This window comes from Diadema antillarum, unplaced genomic scaffold, assembly GCF_040938485.1.
Source record: "Diadema antillarum isolate AM-2024a unplaced genomic scaffold, OU_Dant_1.0 scf00000128, whole genome shotgun sequence".
In the NCBI taxonomy this organism is placed as follows: Eukaryota; Metazoa; Echinodermata; class Echinoidea; order Diadematoida; family Diadematidae; genus Diadema; species Diadema antillarum.
The window spans coordinates 4,447,026-4,467,824 of NW_027271017.1; the positions used below are offsets into that span (position 1 = coordinate 4,447,026).

The 20,799-nt window shown below is 41.4% G+C and overlaps 1 protein-coding gene across 1 annotated transcript in view; it reads left to right on the forward strand.

The window, feature by feature from the left end:
• The window catches only part of LOC139720496 (rho guanine nucleotide exchange factor 11-like), a 219,763-nt gene that overhangs the window by 72,689 nt on the left and 126,275 nt on the right, over positions 1 to 20,799 (forward strand). Inside the window, exons 4-5 of the mRNA XM_071631850.1 lie at positions 244 to 360; positions 1,497 to 1,546. Of these exons, the coding sequence (XP_071487951.1) occupies positions 244 to 360; positions 1,497 to 1,546 (167 nt within the window). The remainder of the gene's footprint in view (positions 1 to 243; positions 361 to 1,496; positions 1,547 to 20,799) is intronic.

The window sequence follows — 20,799 nt, forward strand, 5'->3', positions numbered from 1 at the left end:
TGTTCTGCTTCCTTGAGCCCCAACTCATGCATTCTTATGGTGACTCTGCCATGTCATCATCCTTGTTCATTACAATTTGTTTTAACTTTTGAAAACACTCTTATTCTTCATCCCAATTATCACAAATTCTGAAACTCTGTCCTCAGTATAACTAATTTGTAGTTGTTCAAATGTAAAAATCTGAAAATCATCCGGAGGTTTCCTTTAACATTTGTTGCTATTTTTTTTTATTTGTCTTTACAGCAGCACCAGGATCGCAGCAGCTGATCCAACGGTGCGTTATCGTCCAGCGAGATGAAAAGGGCTTCGGACTCACCGTCACCGGGGACAACCCCGTCTTCATACAGAGCGTCAAAGATCGTAAGTGCTTTCGTGCGACGGTTCACGCTCAATCCCTGCATGCAGTCAGCATGTCAACCTGCGTACAAAGACCGCACAGGAGATTGCAGGTCTCGCGGTCTTTGTAGGCAGTTATATTACATAGGTTCCGTGGTGTGCACATCGCTTTAAGCATTTGTGCGAACCAAAGAGGTTATATACTTGCTGCCTGTAGAGGGCGGACGACGTAAAATTTCTGTGATCATAAGTACAGTAGATGAAGAAGTGCCCTACTTAGTAATGGCTGACTTCCACGCACGTTTGCACTGAGCTCACAGAACAGTTGTAGAGGGCATACTGCAAGTCTGCACTCCTTGGATGTTCTTTGGCTAGTAGTAACAATGATATAAAGATAATGAAAAACAAATTCCACAACATTCCATTTTCTATGAAAAGTACACATCCACTTGACTTGTTGCTGACAAATGATAAGGGCGATATTATTCCCCCTGCTTTCTGACAGGCGAGTCAAGTGATCTCTCATTATGCTAGAAAAGTGAAAATATGTTGAATTTTCTTTATATTTCCTATAAATTATTTGCCTAGAATGACATGGGAACTGAGTATTGTAGAATTGTCATCTAGCAATGGTGACACCAAACTTTAAAAATTCATAACTCTTGAACATTATTGTCCCATTTCTTGAAACTTCACTGATGTGTTAGATACTGTTACAATTTTGTAAATATTGCTCCATTCACTCAATCCACGTACATATTTGGGAATCGTTCCCCTTTAAAAAAGAAAGAGGGAAGTGTGGGATAGCTCTCAACTCTCAACTTGTCGAGCTGCGAGCTGATTGAGGTTCGATTTGACACCTCTGTACTAATTGTCACATTAATTGTCATCCCAAGGTTTCACTTCTTGTGACACTTCACATCTAAAGACTCGAATCTAGCTACAGCTAGTTACGACGAGCGAAAGAAAGTATGCGCGCCTGATGAATTACAGATCTATTAAATTTGATGCGCTGCATGCCTGCATACTGAAGAACATAGCATTTGATTTTATTGAGACCACCCCCCCCCCCCCATGTATTTTAATGTGCGATCTCATAAGACAAGCGAGAGGCCAAACTTGTGACTGTCAATTGTGACTGTTCTTTCCCTCACCTACAGATGGCGCTGCATACAAGGCTGGCGTTCAGACAGGGGATCGAATTATCAAGGTGAGTGGCAAACTTGGTGTTTCCTACTGCGTGTCTGCGTTTTTATGTCGCCCTCTTGTGGGCTGTGTTTGGTCATAGCATTTCCCCTTCAATGTGCCATGTATCAACTGGAAATGAGGTATTATCAAAACTTTTTATGTTTCTGTGTTAATGAAAATGTGTTTGTGTGTGTGTTTGTTTGTTTGTTTGTTTGTTGCAATTCCCTGCACGGAATGATTAGGACTCCATTTAAAAAAAGGAAAGAAAAAAAAGTCTCTGACAACAAGTCTTATTGCAATTTTAAGTGTCATGGTAACGACCTGAATCATGCTTCCTGATTGGCTGTTGCTACGCGAAGTTACTATTCTAGCAAGCATTGGCTATAATACTCATCTTTAATGAAATATAAACCCAGAAAGGGCTTTGCAGATTTTGATTGTCACAATATGGTAGAATGAAGATTTTTTTTTTTTCATTCAGCATGTTCATTTACCAGCTATGGAGTATTTCCATCATAACATTGATATTATGTAGGTTTTTTTTCTTCACTTTACAGCTCAAAGAACAACAACAACTAAAAAGAAACACAACATAAGGGTGCACTTTATCAAATTTGTTTATTCTTAACAAAACCACTTTCATATTTTTTCATCGAACAGAAGCAGACAAGTACAAACAAAAGTGTTTGATAATGTGTTGTCAGTTGCCATGGAGATGTATGACAGAAAGTTTTTAGTTCACAGTGAGTCTAGCTGATGACCTATGTGCATGTGTGTGGGGGGGGGGGGGGGGGAGGGAGGGGGTGAAATAGTACAAGCAAATTGTCACTTTTAAAGTAGAGTCCTTGAGACAGTACCCCTGAATTCACAGAGGAAGTAGACAGTCCTGTACAGACAAGGAAATTCTTTAATAGAATGAACAAATATTCCTGTTTGCTCCAATTCTGACACTTCCTAGGTTCATGTTGCTTCCCTCTGGCCTTCAGATGTGGCTGAATTTTTGTAGTCTTGGATCCTCCCCCTTTTTTCTATTTCCTCTTTTATGAATACGTAAAGATGATGTAGGTGTGTGTGTGTGTGTGTGTGTGTGTGTGTGTGTGTGTTTATCAGTTTTCAGTAGTGATTGCATTCATGCTGATACTTTGGACCAACGCAAAAGATCTTTAAGATGCTGACGTTTTGTGAAATGAAATAAGACCTTTTTTTTTCACCCAGTATTGCTCTCACAGAAGAATAAGCAGTGTTATGTGTTTGTAACCATATACAGCTGTAAGTATAGATATGACATGTGTTTATATGTTTATGTATGTATGTATGTATGTATGTATGTATGTATGTATGTGTTGATACATACATATACACAAACATACATACTCGTAATTTTTTTTTTAATTGCGAGGGATGGTTTTGAAATATTCAGGGACATATCTTTTCACCAATAATTGTTGCTCATCACTCACTGCCCTTTGTATTATTGGCTTAATTACCATCCGTGTACGTCTCCGGTGTAAGTCCTGCTTTGAATTGAATGATCCCCGTGCAAAACCAATTTTCCTGGCATATTGCATGCCTGTCGAAGAGGAGGCCATACAAGTAAGAGAAGGCCGAGACGCCAGGCCCCTCATTTCTGTCAATCCAAGATGTGATGCATCGCCGCGGCGACGCATCCACCTTCATCAGCGGAGACGGTTTGGTATCACTCTCTTCCTATTCATTAGGGATCCAATGCGAATCATGTCTGTTTGATTCCAAACTCGCCTGCATCAATTCCCTCCTGCACCCGGCCGACCTAGTCTTTCACTTCCAAACCCAGATCTTGAAATAAAGGCAAGCATGCAATATGAGCATCCTTTTACCAAGCTGATGCAGTCATTGCCTATGTTTGGGAGGATGGGGTGTAGGCTTGTTGATCATTGGACGCCCTTGATAATGCCTGAAAACGGAATCTGTAAACCCGCCAAGTGATCGGGAAATTTTGCCACCGAAAACATAATTTTGTACTCTTTGAGTGGACAACTTTAAATTCCATGTTATCATGTATTGAGGACTGGTGTGACGAAACTGATCGAATTTATCAAATGTGGAGAGCTTCACAAACTTCTTATAACAGAAGAAGAAACAATAAAGATAACATGAGACAAAAATGTGAACTCTGTAAATCTGACAGTATTGCAAATAAATGGATCAGCCATAAAGTTAGCTATTGAGATGTTTTGATAACTCTAAAACTAAAGTAACAAACATATCAAGGGTATATGATGGAAGTATGGCTCATATGATTTTTTTTTTTTTTACCCCATAACATTGTATCAGTGATTAAGAAAATTATGATAGAAAGATGCAACATCTCATCACAGATTTTTGATTTCTCGAATTCAGTGAGTTGAGTATAGACGAATCATGATCCAGTCACCCACTTTATATATTGTTGGATTGCTAAAGTGCTTATTAAATGCCATAGGTGGTCAGATCAAGCAGTGCCATGATATAGAATGTGACCAGAATGTTCGAGCTCTTGATAAATGTTCAGAGAGGAGGGGGAAAAAAAAATCAAGGTGGTGGAATCCCTCCAAACCTTGGGAATGAATGTGGATTCTGTGTTGATTGATTGAGGTTGAAGCTAAAGGTGACAATGTCTGCTTCTGTATCCCCTGTGACCCCCCCCCCCCCTTGCCTCTACTACTACCCCTCCCCTCCCCCTCCCCCCTTCATCTCGCTCAAGATCACCTTTTCCCACAATCAGTAGGTTTCCTAAGGGGCTTCCTCTTTCAGTAGCAGAACCCTGGCAGCATTCAAAATGGTACTCGCAGATCTGGGATCTGGAACGCGAAGAGAGGTCGCCGAGGAAGAAAAACAAACCCATCCCAGGATTGATTCTGAAGGGCCCCCTCTTTTGTTTACTTCAAGTCATGCATCATCAAGTCTGACTGGTTGCAAATTACACGCACCTCAAGAGGCTGCCAGCCTCCTCGTAGGATTTTATGACGCCTATTTTTGGAGCGGACAAAAATAAAAAACCACCCAATTCTATTTTCCAAAGTATGTACATGTATCCAGCGATTCCCCAGTTTGGTATGATTGGGTTGCAAGAGGCGTTCTGCAATGTTATATTGTGCTCTGCTCTCGCTTTTTTTTTTTTGGGGGGGGGGGGTATGTTATTTCCAAAGATGCGTGATTCAATTCATATCAGTTTTCCTCCCTGGCTGTGTTTGCTATTATGTGGTACCTTCCCTTTTTCTCAGTTATATCTTTGGACACATCTTTATCATCTTGCCAAAGTTTATGGCCTTCATTGGGCAAACTGTCAAGTAGAATTGCGGGGTGGGGGGGGGGGGGTGGGGGCTGGCATGGAGGGCTTGAAAGAAAATATCGCACCATAGAAATGATGAATGGCCTTGTAAACGTTGGCTCTATGCTGCTTCTGTGTTTTCAAAAGTTATAAGATCAGCCTTTGAAACCATTGCCTACTTCATGTAAGAGAGATTGATGATACTATTCATGGAAATCCCAAAAGATTGGGGAACACTGTCATTCTTTATTTTTTTTTTTTCTGACAGAAGCGAGAAGGAATTTTTAACTAAAATGAGTAGATTGCAAACCCAATGCCAAAAATCACCTTATTGAATTCTTCTGCAAGAAAATAGATAAAATTGTGTTTTGTTTTTGTGTGTGTGTGCGTTTTTTTTTTTTTTTGGGGGGGGGGGCTGTTAGTGGTGTTTCTTTCTTTTTATTTGATTTTTGATATTATTTTAATTCTGCTGTCCTCTTTGATAAAAGAATATAACAGAAAGTTAGGTGAACAGAGTTAGTGAGTAGTATTTGAACAGAGGAAATACAGGAAAATGGGTAAATGATTGACTTAGATATACAACACTTTTTCTTGAATAATACAAAATAAAGACAGGCAGGTGTCATTTTATGCATTAAAAAAAAAATAAGATTCCACGTACGTGCTGTTCAAGAGACAAATTAAGCAGATCTAAGTGATAGAAAAGCAGGAGACATTATTCAAAGCAGATGCTTGGCGAGGATAGTGTAATCACTTTACTTTCGTCTCCCTTTCTCTTCTCTATTATGGGCAGGATAGATGTCCAAGTTGATGGATGAGTGTGTGTGTGTGTGTGAGTGTGTGTGTGTGTTCGCATGTCTTTCTTGGGGTGGGGAAGAAAACGTATGGGCACAAAAACGATCATGCACTTTGATTTCTTTTAGATGAGATTATATGTGGAAAACATGAATGTGCGGAGAAGCGTGAAACACGGTCTGAGGTTGACAAGTATGCTTCGCGTCATTATGTTTGTCACCACTGACGTTTACCCCTAGATGGGCGAGAGAGAGGGAGAGATTTTTCCCTTGTTCCTATTTTAGTGGTGTGAGAGCCATCAGATGAAGTTGTGGTATCATCTTGAGTGCTGTAGATTGGCAGATTGGCTTTTCACAAGTTCGCAATTGCCATGTGTGGCCGGTGGAGGTCTGCGAAAGTCGTGCCCGAGATGCGGCCTTCCTCGAGTCTCCGGGGAGCGGCGCAAATCCGTGCCGATATTTGGTTGCACATCTGGTGTCAACGGACTGTGTCGAGGGAAGGTTGGGGGGGGGGGATACCAGTCATCTTCTTCTTCTCTTGTTTATACTGGTGTTATCACCCTCCTCTCAAGTCACTGCCACAATCAACGTCATCATCATCGTCATCATCGCCATTATGGTCACTGTCAACGTTGTCGTCGGTCAAGAGGTGTAAACATGTTATCATCATCATGATCATTGTTATCATCAATGTCATCATCATCATCATCACCATTGTTGTTCTCATTATCACCTTCAGTATCATAATCATCATCATATTCATCTTCATTATAGTCATCATCATCACCATTGCCAATAATGTCATCATCATCATCATCGGTACCATAATCATCATTATTATCACAGTATCATCATCATCATCATTGTTTTCATCATCATCAGTACCATGATCATCATTATTATCACAATATCATCTTCATCATCATTGTTTTCATCATCATCATCATCATCATCATCATCTTGATTTCATTTGCTCTGTCACCCTTCCATGGCTTTGCACTGCCTCCTCCATTTTCCCCAAAGTTACTTTGACAGATTGTCTTTTTGAAGTCAAATTTAAAGTTTGGTGTTGATATGGGCAGGGGAAAGGCTATTAAATTATATAGCTCAAAATCAAACAGCTTATATGGACGTTGATAAATCAGAATCTAAATTTTGATTTTGATTTTCAATTTGAATTTTATTTATTTTTATTCTAATGTGATTTTATAGCATTTTTCCATGTGACAAAATATCAACGTGTATAGGTAGAGCCGGGTATTGATTGTTTATGAGTTTTCCTTATTTTCTGAATGTAGATCATCTCTATTGCTCCCACAAATGCTACTTCGACAATATGGATGCCTTCAGTTTTCATCACAGTCAAAATAAAAGAGGAACTTCACCAAAATTGGATGCTATTTTCTGATAAACTGAAAGTCTGCTGTTCCAGAAACATTTTCTTCCCACACAGTGACGTCTATGACCTTTCGTCTTAGATTCTAAGCACTGTGAGATAGGAATAAGAATGCTGCCACATTTTTGGGGTGTTTTTTGAAAATTATACCAAAGCTTTTATACCAATAATACACAGAAAGAGCTTATTCTTTTGAAACATTCTTCCTCCCACTCAGTGACCTCTGACCCTTCTTCTATTTTTTTTTTTTTTTAAATGAGAGGCAAGTTTTGCTCCCCTGTCATCCTGTTCAAAATTTCCTCCTCTTTACTGCTTGATCATTTGCCACTTTGCTGGCCGCAGATGTGCACAGGGGCATCTGACTTGGGTGTCAATCGAGATGGGATGATGTTTACCGAGGGGAGGTATTCGGCCGCTGATGTGCTAAACGGCGTGCCTCTACTTACCTATGTACGAGGCAGGGACTAAACACCCCCCCCCCCCCCTTTCTTCATCTTCTGCTAGCTAGGTGCATACTTGTATACACAGCTTCTTGACCTCAGAGGACCGAGGGGATGTAAATTGGGTCGTGCACCAATTCTGGCTCCGGCAGATGAGTTGCTGCCTGATGTTAACCCCACTGGTGCCCCCTCGCCCTTCTCCACCCCCCCCCCCCACCCCACCCCCTTGGAGAGTGGGTTGAGGGTGATGCAAAGGTTTCAAATCACCAATCACCCATCCTTGATGGCTCCTCCATCTTATCTGTCAAGAGAACCGGATGGAGTTCTTCATACCTGCAATGCAAAGAGGAACAAAAATATGGATTCCTTATTGCTGTCCATTGTCTCTAGAGCTGACTTTAGTTGCTACCAAGAGTGGTGGCAGGTATACAAAAAATAAATAGATAAATAAATTGCCAACCATTATTTTCTTCCATTATGATAGATTATCTTTTTGCCAAAAATATTGCAGGTTTCATGGAAAATAATCATTGTTCCCAAGATATACTACACAAGTCTTTGGCACGGATGGTTGGAGTACTGTTTTTCTTCCAAAAACGCATCTTTCAGCAGTGAGAATACCGCAGTGCTGTTTATAAGGTTGGCACCCTTGCATACTACAGGGCAGGTAAACTTATACATATAGTGCAAGATGCCGTTTTTTCCATTGATGATGGAAGTATGTTGTGCGTGCACTTAACAGTTGCTATTTGCAGAAATAAATTGCCTACCAATAAGGATAAATTGGCAGGTGGTGTATTTGCTATACATTGGACTGTTTGAGTGTGGTGTAAAGCAAGTTTTTAATTTGTTTTAAATACCTCAAAATGAATGTTTTTTTTTTTTAAGTTAGGAATTTCCTGTGTCCATGCTAGAAGAAAAAAGAAATAAAAAATTTTCTTTGAACTGAGACTATCACTTGTCAGGTATGTCATTCACCTTCTGCACAGCCTAATGAACCATGATGCGCAGAGGTGAATGGAAATTACACATTTTTTTTTTTCTAAGATGCCTGGGTTAGTACAGTAGTGTAGGTTGATCTACGTCTGCTGACAGTGGCTTTAGTGGCCGAACATACCCTCTTTAATAGCTATTGCCACCAGGGGATTATACCATGAAGCCCTTTCTTATCCTTGTGGTGTAGTAAGATGAGCAAGATTGAAGTTGATGGCAGTGGAGCTATTGTTTCAGAGAAAGTTGAGACGCTGGACAGAGTGTCGGCCGGGTTGTCTTGTGCTGTACTCTCAACGATGCATTTTGAAACCAGAAATATTAGTGAGCACTTTAATTTCACAAATTTTGCGAGAGCCAAGATTTGCGAAATGATCATGCACAGGAAAGGTCTTGTCTACAATGTATGCATTGAATGCCAGTAGCAATTTGCGAAAATTTCATGCCGCAAAGAAAGGCCGTTGGCTCCAGTTTTGCTTCCATCCCCTCATTAAGTTCCTAGGCATTTGTTTTAGGCATCTGTTAATTTTTGAGGCAAATTGAAAGAAAATTTGAATACTGCTTCAGCGGCATACTCTTGATCATCATTCATGTTGTTTGCGGGGTGGTAGTTTTGTTGTAGACATCCCAATGAGGAACGCATCACAGACAGTGTGTTATAGCAGCATATAAACGGTAAATAGCCTTGAGTTTGATGTTACAAGATTTTACAGGATGGATGGGACAAGATGAGATGCTTTCTCTTTATTTAGAAGTCTTGTTTGATTGGATGAAGGAAGCCCATTCACTATTTGTTTTATATACCTCCAGACATTAAATAAAAGTTCGTAGCCCAATCCAAGGCCCAACTGAAACAACAATGATTGCCCAGGGCAAGGTGACTGGGGAAACGTGAGCATGTTAAAGAGCCTGCGGAAATGATGTGCATCGTTGGTAACATCATCACACGCCATCCCAGACTGCTCAATTGCATTTGTGCACTTGGTGGTGAAGGGTGTAGCGGCACTTTTTTTAAGTAACTGCCACGTGATGGGCAGTTAACCAGTTCGGGTCACAAGATTTTTTATTCATCTTTTAAAAAAAAAAATCATGTTGCATAATAGACTAATAATCATTTTGCCAATTCATACTGATGGCGCTCATGTAGGCATTGGGATGATGGTAATAACTTAGCAACAGAGAGGATGAGTTTGGCATGGTGCGTGAGAACATCTCCCTGCCCATTCACCCCACCTCGCTGCCATCAATTTCAGCCCACTCGAAACCTCGTCCGCAGTCAGCAGAGGAGTGATTTATGTTTTTTCCTGCTAGCCCAACTTTCCTCTCACCATCCCCGGCAATGAACGAAGGGAGAGATGGAGGATAGATAGATAAATAGATAGATAGATAGATAGATAGATAGATAGATAGATAGATAGACAGACAGATAGATGGATAGATCGATGGATGGATGGATGGATGGATAGATAGATAGATAGATAGATAGATAGATAGATAGATAGACAGACAGATAGATAGATAGATAGATAGATGGATGGATGGATGGATGGATGGATAGATACATACATACATACATACATACATAGATAGATAGATAGATAGATAGACAGATAGATGGATAGATCGATGGATGGATGGATGGATGTATAGATAGATAGATGGATGGATAGATAGATATATGGATGGATGGATAGATAGATAGATGGATGGATAGATAGATATATGGATGGATGGATAGATAGATAGATGGATGGATAGATATATATATGGATGGATAGATAGATAGATAGATACATAGATAGATAGATAGATAGATGGATGGATGGATAGACAGATAAATAGATGGAAAGGGAAATGGGGTTGCGAGAGAAAAAAGAAGAGATGAAAGAAGAAATAGATAGTGAGGATACGAATGAATATCTCTGGGCTACCTTGTTTCTTTTAATTTATGATGATAGTGTAACTGTGGCGATGATAATCTATGCCAGTATAAGAAGTAGTACTGTATGCACCAAACATTTTGTGAGGGTTTTATTTTTGCAAATTTTGCGAGTGGGATGCTATTTGGAAATTCAAAATCACGCAAAAATATGAACTCTTATTCTGACACAAATGTGACATGCACGCATACATTTTTTTCTTTAGGTACTGTACTCCAAGATTTTGAATTCAACTACTCGCAAAATTGTCAGGGAGTCTTGATTCGCGAAAAGTTAGACTCTCTATTAAAATATATGGCGTATACAGTGCATATGGATAAAAATAATTTAAGTAGGGAATAGGAGCTCTAGGGTTTTAGGGTTTTGCAGTTACTCTGTTTACACAAGCATTCACACGCACACACACACGCACACACACGCACACACACACAACATTTAGAACAAGTTATTAGCTTTATTAAGACAATTTGATATTCTTTTCAAATCTGAATGTGAGCACATGCCATTTAAAAGTGGGACAGAAATATGTAATGTGAAGTATGAGGTAACAGAAAGAAGTGTACTCCACAGGCTTTTGTGTGAATGTTATAATCTGCCGCTAACGTGAAGTGCCTTGTGTGGGACTGGAAGTGGGGAGGGGGTAAGGAGGTAGGAGAAGAGAAAAAGTTAAAAATGGATTATAGAAAAAAGGATCTCAAGAAAAAAGGGAAAAAAACAGAAAGGTCTTTGCGAAAAAAGGGCGAGCACAAGTCGTGCTTAAATAACTAGAATTGCTCCCAGGGCGAGGCTGATTTGTGAAATGGGTACGAAGGGGAGTCGGGGGGGGGGGGGGGGGGAGGATCGGAATGGAGTGGAGTTGTGTTGTGACGGTGTGATAACTCGAGAGCTGGCATCCCAGAAACTCTAGAGGGCATCTAGCAATTATTGTCGCTTTATTGACGCCGGCTTTAAAGGGAAGAGTTCTCCCCTTCACAGAGTAAACCTGGTGACTAGAAATGTGCTGCCCATGTTAAAGCCAACAAGATAATTGTGAATTTCCATTGGTTCTTTGTTTAAAATTGTTAGATGTCAAATTCTGGATTTGACAGTTAAAATAGGAACCTAGTAATTGTTCTTCTATTTCTTTGTTTCATGTTCTTTTTTTAGATACCTTTAGGGTATCTTCCTAAAGCAGTGAAAACAAAACAAACAAAAGAAGTCTTGAAAATTGGTATTTCGAATGTTATGACTGCTATTAGCAAAGGGCTGGTTACTGCATGTGTTGGTGCAAGCTTGTTTATAATATAGTTCTAAGATAACTCTTGCAGCAACTCTTGCGGCAAGTTTGTCTGGCTGTAATTCTGCATCTGTGACGAGTGTGTTTAGAACTCCTCAGAAATTGCCTGGCATAGTGCATTTCTGTTTCAAAACGCTGTAGTGGTACAAAGACTCAAGTGTAGGTCACAAGGGATCAAATGTGGGAGAAACCGGCTTTGCATCAAATTTATGATAATATTTGATAGACTGGGCTGAGTGATATTAACACCATGACCAGCTGGTATTCAGGGCAGGGTGTAGATTCATCAGTGACAAGACACATACCGAGATGCTCCATTGCACACATGACTCTCGTGTCACACACACACACACACACACACTCACACTCACACATACACAGTATACACAAATACACATACACACGTACAAAGAAACAGACACATACACACCACACAGCAGTGTTCACCCTCAGCGGAGACCCCTGAGGCAGATCCAAACCCATTCTAACATATCAGGGCAAGGTTAGTGATAAGGTTAATATAAAGATTAGGGTTAGGTTTAGGGTTAGAGGTTGGATTAGGGCTGGGATTTCAGTGTAGGTTCAGGATTAGGAGTAGGGTTAGGGACAGGGGAAGGGTTTAGGGTAATTGTCAATGGGATAATTGTCCTAGAACCTATTCGTACATCAACGCTAGAAAAGGGGGGTGATGGGGAGGCTCCCATACCTGGCGATGCCTGCGTCTCTGTCATGTCATTTGGTGATGGTGTCTAGTATCTGATGCTGGTAATGATTTCAGCCTCACTGAAGTGTGGACGAGGTGTCAAAGCCACAAAAAACTAGCCACCGCTGATGCAGAGTGAATTCAGGTGTCGGGCTGATCATGTCAGAAGCGTCAGTGGTACAGACGATGAAAGTTCATTTACACTTTGGGTGCGTTTATCAACTCGCTTCTGGCACAGAATTAATGTTCGTACACGACTTGCAGGGAGATTTTGGGTACTTGGTAGATGCAAAGCAGTTTTGATTATGGTCTTAGAGACGTCCTTCTGAAACCCCCCAAAAATGCAATCTCAAACTCGTTTTTATCTTAGACCATGGACCTACAGTAGGTCCATGCCCAGACCTACCTATGCCAACTACATGATCTCAGCTCCTCATGTCAAACTGTTCAATGGAGCTTGAATACTGATAGAGTTGATAAACGAAACAACTCAAGAGACGTGATCTGAAAGGCCTTTGCACACATGTTTTGATAGTGTCTATTGGATTGTGTTTCAAACAAGGAAAAGATAATTTACGCAGCCAAGGTCCCATGCTCCATAGTAATACAAACTTTGTAAAGTCATCTCCTGTGATCGGGACAACTTCATAGTGAGAACTTTGACCCAAATGAAACTGCCGCAACCATCTCAAGAGCCCAGATATTGAGTCATCCGTATTGATAGGGAAACCGTGGTGCAGTAAGGTCATGTGAAAAGAAAGGTGAGTTTTTTACATTTCGGGGTTCACCGCTATGAAATTATATGTCAACATATTTCACAAGTTACAGATATTATACTCTGGTGTGTAATTTTATGATGATGATGGCTGTTGGGACATTTGCATAGCAACGTCCACAGTAAATTTTGTGATGTCATCATTTTTCGGTGTGAAACTGTTCTGCGCATTCAGCGAATAGAAGGGTTCATTCAGGTAAAATTAGAAGGGGATAAAAAAAAAAGAGAAACAGATTGATCAGCAACAACACCAGGTGGTGTTAAACCGTGAGTTTCATACGAAGCGCAACCTTTGCCGCAGTAATTGGTGTGGGGCTGTTACTCACGGTACCGTGACCGGTTGGGATAAACAGCGCTGCAGGGGGAAGAGTGGGATAAGAAGGAGGCTGAAATGCAACGAAAAAAGTGGTATTTTCTGCAGGCAGCGTGAAGTCATTCTGCGAACGACTTTTGTGTCATACGGCTGCAATTAGAGAGGTGTTCTGGTACTGTAATGTGCATTTCCAAAGCTTCATATTCCCGAAGCATTGAATGAAGTGTTGCAGATTAATGATTCGGCATCAGCACTCAAAATTTTGAATCAAACTCGCTCTGTGTTTGGCATGGGAACGAGAGTTGCGTACAAGATAAAAGAATATTGTTCAAGTTGAAACAAGAACCTCCGCCTTTAAAACTGTAACGTGACTGTCTTATTACGGGACCCTTGAGCTAAATGATGCTTGGGTCACTCCATCACCTTCACGGCAGATCGCCTCCCAAAATAAGTCCTGCGTAATTGGGCGGAATTCTCTCCATGTATGCGCATGGGCCAGCCTCTTCCCCCAAAGTACACAGGTGACGTGGAGGATGTTTTGCCCGTTTGTCGCACGAAGGAAATACCGACGATGGGAGGGGAAAAAAAAGAGAGAGACGACTGCGGCGAGACGGAGAGAAAGTTTGAGGGGGAGGTTTTTTTTTTAAAGTATCGCAAAAACTTCTTGCGGACTGCTGCGGATACCGATGGGGAAGCTCAGCAGGTGGAGAAATAGTTGGCAGATGGGGATGCAGAGATGCTGGGATGCGGGAGATGGCGAGAGAGAGCCAGATGGCCGAGGAGGAGGAGGATGAGGAGGAGGGGGGGGGGGGGCAGGGGGAGATTTGTTGATCGTGGGAGGGAAGTGGTAGAAAGACACATATATATTTATATAGAGGGAAAGATATTGTGAAGTGGAGGATAAGAGAGGAAAGCCAGGAGGAATGTAGATGACCATCAAGCGTAGTGATGATGATGATGAGTATCATGACATGAGGAGGATGATGTAGATGAAAATGGAGAGATTTGGAAGTGATGGGGAAAATTGATAAGAGATATGGAGAGAGAGAGAGAAAGTCTGACAGAATTGAAGATGAGTGAGGAAAAAAAAGAAGAAGAAGATATATAGATGACCAGGGAGCAAAACTAAATTGGTGATGAGGATGAAAGGCAAATAGCGATGAAGAGGAGAGATTTTGAAGATGACAGAGAGAAAATGATGAGAGAGATGTTTGGAGAGTAAAACTTATGGTGGAAATGGAAGATGATGCCACATCATACCTTGAGAAATGCATCAGAGCGATGAGCAAACAAGATGAGTAGATGGAGAGGATAGATTTGAGTCGATGGATAAAAAGGGAAGGACAGGAAATGGAAGGGGATGTGAAAATAAACGATGAGAAAACTTTGGGGAGGACTCTTTTTAACAGAATCTAGTTTCTGTTCTTCTTCAGGACAGATTCAAGAAGTTTGGACTCGATGGCATTTGTGGGGACATTATCATTTCGGCTTAGAAATGAAATAAAAAAGAAGAGTGTTTGGATTGAGATGGATCAAGTTAGGTGGATATTATGGAAAAATATAATTGTGGAAAGGTGGGAATGTGATAAAGAGGTAAGAACATGATAGACGGAAAAAAGAAGGACAGAAAGATATAAATAGATAGAGAGACGGGAGAGGGGAAATTTGACAAGGGTGCTTCATGAATGGAAAGGATGATTATGATGATGTTTGGTCTCTGTCATATATCTGGAGAGCCGGCACTGGCTAGTTGAGGGTCCACCCTCCATCTTCCTTCAACATTCCTTGCTCAGGGCTGGACCACTGATGAGGAGTAAATTGTCTCCACAGAAAATTAATTGGAGGCAAGATGGAAAGAATATATGAGAGAGAGGGGGGGGGGGGTGGGGAGAAGGAGCAGTCAGGAGGGGGGGGGGGAAGGGTGGGGGAGTGTTTATAATGTACTTGACTTTTAGGTCACACCGCATCACTAGTGGCAACATTAGAACTAGATGTCTCCTCCCGTGCCATTGTTGCCGGGCGTCATCGGAGCTTGTCACCAAAATATTTGACGGGATCATATCCGGAGATTAAGGCATAAACTGCGGCTAGGGAGATTTGCACGAAACCACGACGAAAGCCATGAAAGTGTCTGTCTGGTCGTTCATTTTATATATTTATTTGTGTGTGTGTGCACTGAGAGGAGATTGACAGGGGGATTTGTGCCCATCCCTTCCTCCCCCATCACTACAAATGTTTGACTGCTCTGCTCCTCTCCCCCTCCCCCCCCCCCCTCCTCTAGCTCTCCCCCTACCTCCCCCCCCCCCCCCCTCTCTGTGAGTTCTCCTCATTTGACCTGCTCCGGTTTCGTAGCTACATACATGATGAATGTACGTAAGGGATCTTATAAAACATTTACCCGGCGGAGTCAGATGTTTGGGGGTAGTGGATCCACTGTACCCAGCGAGTTGGAGTCGTTGAAGTCAGATCTCTAGAATATACTCCCTGCTTTCCTTTTCTTACTTCTGTTTGTTGCTGTTCAATATCGTCTGTGTATGAACCAGGATTCTTATTAGGAGGACTTTATGGGCCTGTTGTAGATTCTTCAGATGTTTGTGCCAGTTGGTTTGCTGCGTCGTTGGGTCCAGCGGAGGGCCAGTCACCAAAGCTAAGCCCATTGGCTGCCATGGAGGAATATTTGCGTGAATGTGCAGTCTAGAGGCTCGATAGATGCTCACAGTCGACTTTGCTGAGAGAGCGAGTTTCATCAGACATTTTCCTGACCCTTCATGGACAATAAATGAAGGATATAAGCATATTTGACATTCTCCGTGGATAAAAAACGAAGGTCAACAGAACAATTGTGAGTACTTGTCCATTGTTCCACGGATGTGCCATTATGGCATATAAGAAGCATATCATTCTTAGCTTTTCTTGTGTGTAACAGTTTCATTTTCCTCTTGAACTGTGGGGAGAGACCATCCGTGAATGCGTCATTCATGTGGATTCCTAGAATATGGATGCTGCGTGCGACCTCACTGTCGTAAAACCGTCGTCAAGGTAAACAGACCTCCTGTTTATCAAGGTGTAAAGATGTAAAATCTTGAAAATCAAGCTGTACCATGCCTCAGTGGTCTTTTTGAGATGTTTCTTCTTGTAAAAGACAGTTTTAAGAAATGAAGTACAATGTAGTGAAACATTGAATGAAAAGTATATGGCTAAGAAATGATTCAAGAATTTGTTGTAGGACCAGGCTACCAGAGAAGATAGGAGGAGCTGTACATCAAGTAAGAATAGAAAAAGAAAACAGAAATAACAGACCCCTGTATTATTAGAGATGTAGTTCTTCAAAATTTATCTCTTTTCCCTTTTTTCCCCTGTCTTTTTACATTCAGTTGATTTTGTTTAAGGGCATAGCAGGGTAAAACAAACCTGCTTGCCTGCTTGCCCAGGGCCACAAAAAGTGGTTGTTGGGCCAGTCAAATGAATGGTCAGTTGCCTGTTCAAAGTACTGGGCACTTGGCCAGTGCCCACTTGGGTATTAAAAGTAGATAAACAGTTCTTGAAATGCCTTCCATAGGTCTCCTTTTGCAGTCTTTGTATCAATTTGTTTGGCTTTGTTTTGTTTTAGTTGTAAATATTATACATAGTTGCTGCCTTGTATGAAAATGCATAATTCAAGAACACTGGGAAAGACTGGGGGGGGGGGGGCGTAGAAGGCGTGCATCAAAGTATAAGGCCGAAATGATGACACTTGTCTTACTAGCAAATTTAGTATGTCAGTTAAGGTTACATTTTACCCCAGTCATTTTGGTATTCTAATGCAATTTGTCTTTTTAGAAACTGATTAAGTCAAGAGGCTTGCCCAGCTATTAAAACTTAAGATTATGGAGATCTTGGTGGTATGTTAACAGACCTTTAGATGCCCCAGAAACCAGTCGTTGTTTATCACATGCATGAGGGTTGGATTTGATGTCGTCAGAAGTCGAGCGGAAATTGGAAGAAATTTCAACATGGTGCTTGTACTTATGTGAATTGACAAATGGCCCGAGTGGGTAAAATTTGCGCTCTCGTCTGCTGTACCTGAAGCTACGTGCCTCGGTGTTATTGCTCCCTAATGATGCTACCAGAGCCGGCCAATTTGAAGGGAATGATCGAATCGTGGCGAGATCGAGAGTGGCATTTATTAGAATTCGGTGATGTCGATCTGTGTGCGTGTGTATCTGCCGTGACCCGTCATTTGCCGTGCGTCCGACCAGGGGGAATATTCCAGGGTCTCCACAGGTCATGCTCTGGAGGCAGACCCCCACATTGAACTGTAGGAGAGGTGACAAATGCCATTTTGCATAGAGATGTATTTGAATTGTTCAATTGATAAACTGGCCACTTGTGCATAGAGATCTTTAACTTTATTTCCCTTTATCTTTTTTTTTTCCTTATTAATGAACCTGTCTATAAAAGCCACTAGCCTGGATTTCCCTTCAGAACATTTTCCCTGTTAACCCTTTCGATGTTTTGTACATCGACTGACATTTACACTGGAGCTCTTCCTTCATTAATTGGCGCTGATGTCTGAAATCTCATTTTCAGTGAATAATAATAATGATGATGACAATGATGATAATAATAATGATAACACAATGATTCACAAAATTTGCAAAAATAAAAAAATGACCAGTCTTTGCTGTGCTTCGAGCAAGTCTTGGCTTCTGGAAAATGATGTTAGCAGTGGGGTGAAGCCCAAGAGAATATTTTATTTTATTTTATTTTTTATTTTTTACACCAGTACCTCAAGTAATATCATAGTCACTTGACCAAGACGATGATTGTGAACTGTCCATGAAACATTTCATCAGGTGACTCAAAGACCTTCAAATAGTTGCACTGTCAGTGTCAGTGTATGTATTTGGTGTTTTGTTTTTCCTCATATTTCCTTGGATGGATACTCATTCAGTAGTGCGTTATGGTCTTCATGTATCCTTGTCATTTTGTGGACCCCTTCGACTTTCATCTCAACAATTTGTAGCAGCTCCAAGAGGAGTTGGACTCCTCCCGTTCTGCCCGTTCCCATATCCTACTCTAACCTCCTCTTTGATGACCGTTTCCCCCTCTCACAGCACATCAAACCCCCTCCCCTTCTTTAGATTCCCCTTGCCCCATCCCCACCCCCACCCCATCCTGCCCTCCACCCCTCCAAGCCCTCTACCCCTCCTAGCCCAGCATCTCATCAAAAAATGGGGAGTCCTGTTAACAGACTCTCTGTCATCTCCAGCCTACCTTGTACATCCACACGTGATTAACAGCGAATGCCCGGTGCAGGCCGCTCATCAGCAGACTCTCTGGTTCTCGCGTCCCGCCGAAAAAGATGAGACTTTGTAGGATGCGACTACCCCCTGTATAAATAACCCCACCGATTACCGCGACAGTAATTCTCTTGTGTTCATCCCACAATTCGGACAGGCATCTTCCTCCTTCCTAACCCAGATATCAGCACCTGTAAAACGTCATGGAGACTTTTTCGGGGCAGCTGTTTCATATCAGACAGCAGTATCAATCCCTGATCTGAATATTTCGAGAAACACCTTTCCCTGACCAGTATAGTCTTCATTCAAGGAATTTAGTATTGAGGTTAATGTAAGCCAAGCCATGATGAGGTATTCAATGATTAGAGTACTTACTCTATACAGGCGACTCCTGTCATAACAAAGTCATCAGGACTGGCGTTTATTCTATCATTATATTGAAATGTCGTTGTAGCGGAATAATGAAGTAAAAATTGAATATATTGAAATATGTAGAAAAATTTGTAATATCTATATTGATATTATAATAGAGGGACCTGAATTTTTATTTAGTGGGAACAAGAGTTTCATTATAACAGGTGTTCACTGTACATATGCAATTGAATTCAGAAGTCTGTGCCTCCTCATATGTAGAATAATATCCAGTTTTAGTATGAGGTAGCTGTTGGTCTTTACTCAGTTTTTAGTATCGTGTGCCAAGTCAACTCGAAAGGGAACATGGTTTCATCATGGTTTTTGGGGTGAAGTTTGCCGGTCTGTAGCACATTATTTTGTTAAAGGCTCTTCAATATGGAATAGGCTGAATCTGTAAAGCTCATTTATGAGTGTCCATAGTTGTACCTGTCTCTGTGTATGTCTAGTCATCTTCTTCAAGGCGAACGTGTCAACGGTACATGGACCATGTGTGAGTAACCTTGCAGACATTTTCGTTCCACCCTAATGAGAAATTTGCACCCTGGAAAGTGTTGATGTGGAACCAGCGAGCCAAATTACTTGACAAGTGTGTTTTCTTGAGTTGTTATGCATCAGTGCCAGCTTGAATTTTGTTGTAATCCCTGCTACTTTCCCCCCATCGCTGGAAAGGAGCCAGATCGTTACGAAATTGCATCTTCACAAGCATGATCTATGACAGGACAGGGCAAGCTCAGTGTTTTGTAGAAGCACCCTAGTTTATACAAGCAGGGTGAGTGTGCATCAATCATGGTTGACTATTTATAAACCAACCAAAATACCATCATAGATCAATAAGAGAATCTAAGAGAGCAATACAAGTGTTCCTCATACAGCAACCATGAGAGCGTGAATGCAGAAAATGTTTGAGTTGGCAAGCCCTGGGATTGAATGATTGATCTGGAGGGGAGATTAGCTCCGGTGTGAACGAATCCTCCCTGCACTTGTATTGACAAATGAGGCCCAATCAGTTGGGCTCGTAATGCGATAAACAGAGATCGCAGCTGACGGGAGGGAGGCGACCGATCGCCCCTACGTCAGAGGAGCAGGGGTGCACAGCCGAGACCGGCATGTTCACTCCTCGGCATTGGAACCCCCAAAATTTGTGTCACGTACGGGCCGTTGTGTTTGAAAAGCAATTAGGGCCCCAGCAAGACCCTTCGTCGTTGTTGTTGTGTGAAGGAGCATGCCGTGTAGTCATCCACTGCGCCAAAAGAAATCAAAAGAGAACCGTTTGCCTTTGCCATTCATTGCACGACTATATGGCCACACTGACTCCTTAGTAATGTGTGCTACAATGCGTGTATACCTTTACTGTTAGCAGCATGATACAAAAGAAAAGTAAGAATAGATTTGACCACTATCAGACTACATGAATATTCAACTTCACTTGAAAAAACAAACAAACAAACAACGATATCAATGTTGAGAGCTGAACATGCTTAGAAATATAGAGTCACCACTTTTCATTGTCAGTGCAAGCAACCCAAATGTCATATTTTCAAGAAACAAACTTTTTGTTGCTTTTGTGTAGGAGGTAAGCATACATTTTCTTTCAGAAGTACTCGATAGGCATATAGTCATGTGACCAATGTATTATATATTTTAAGTGACCAATAGGACTCTG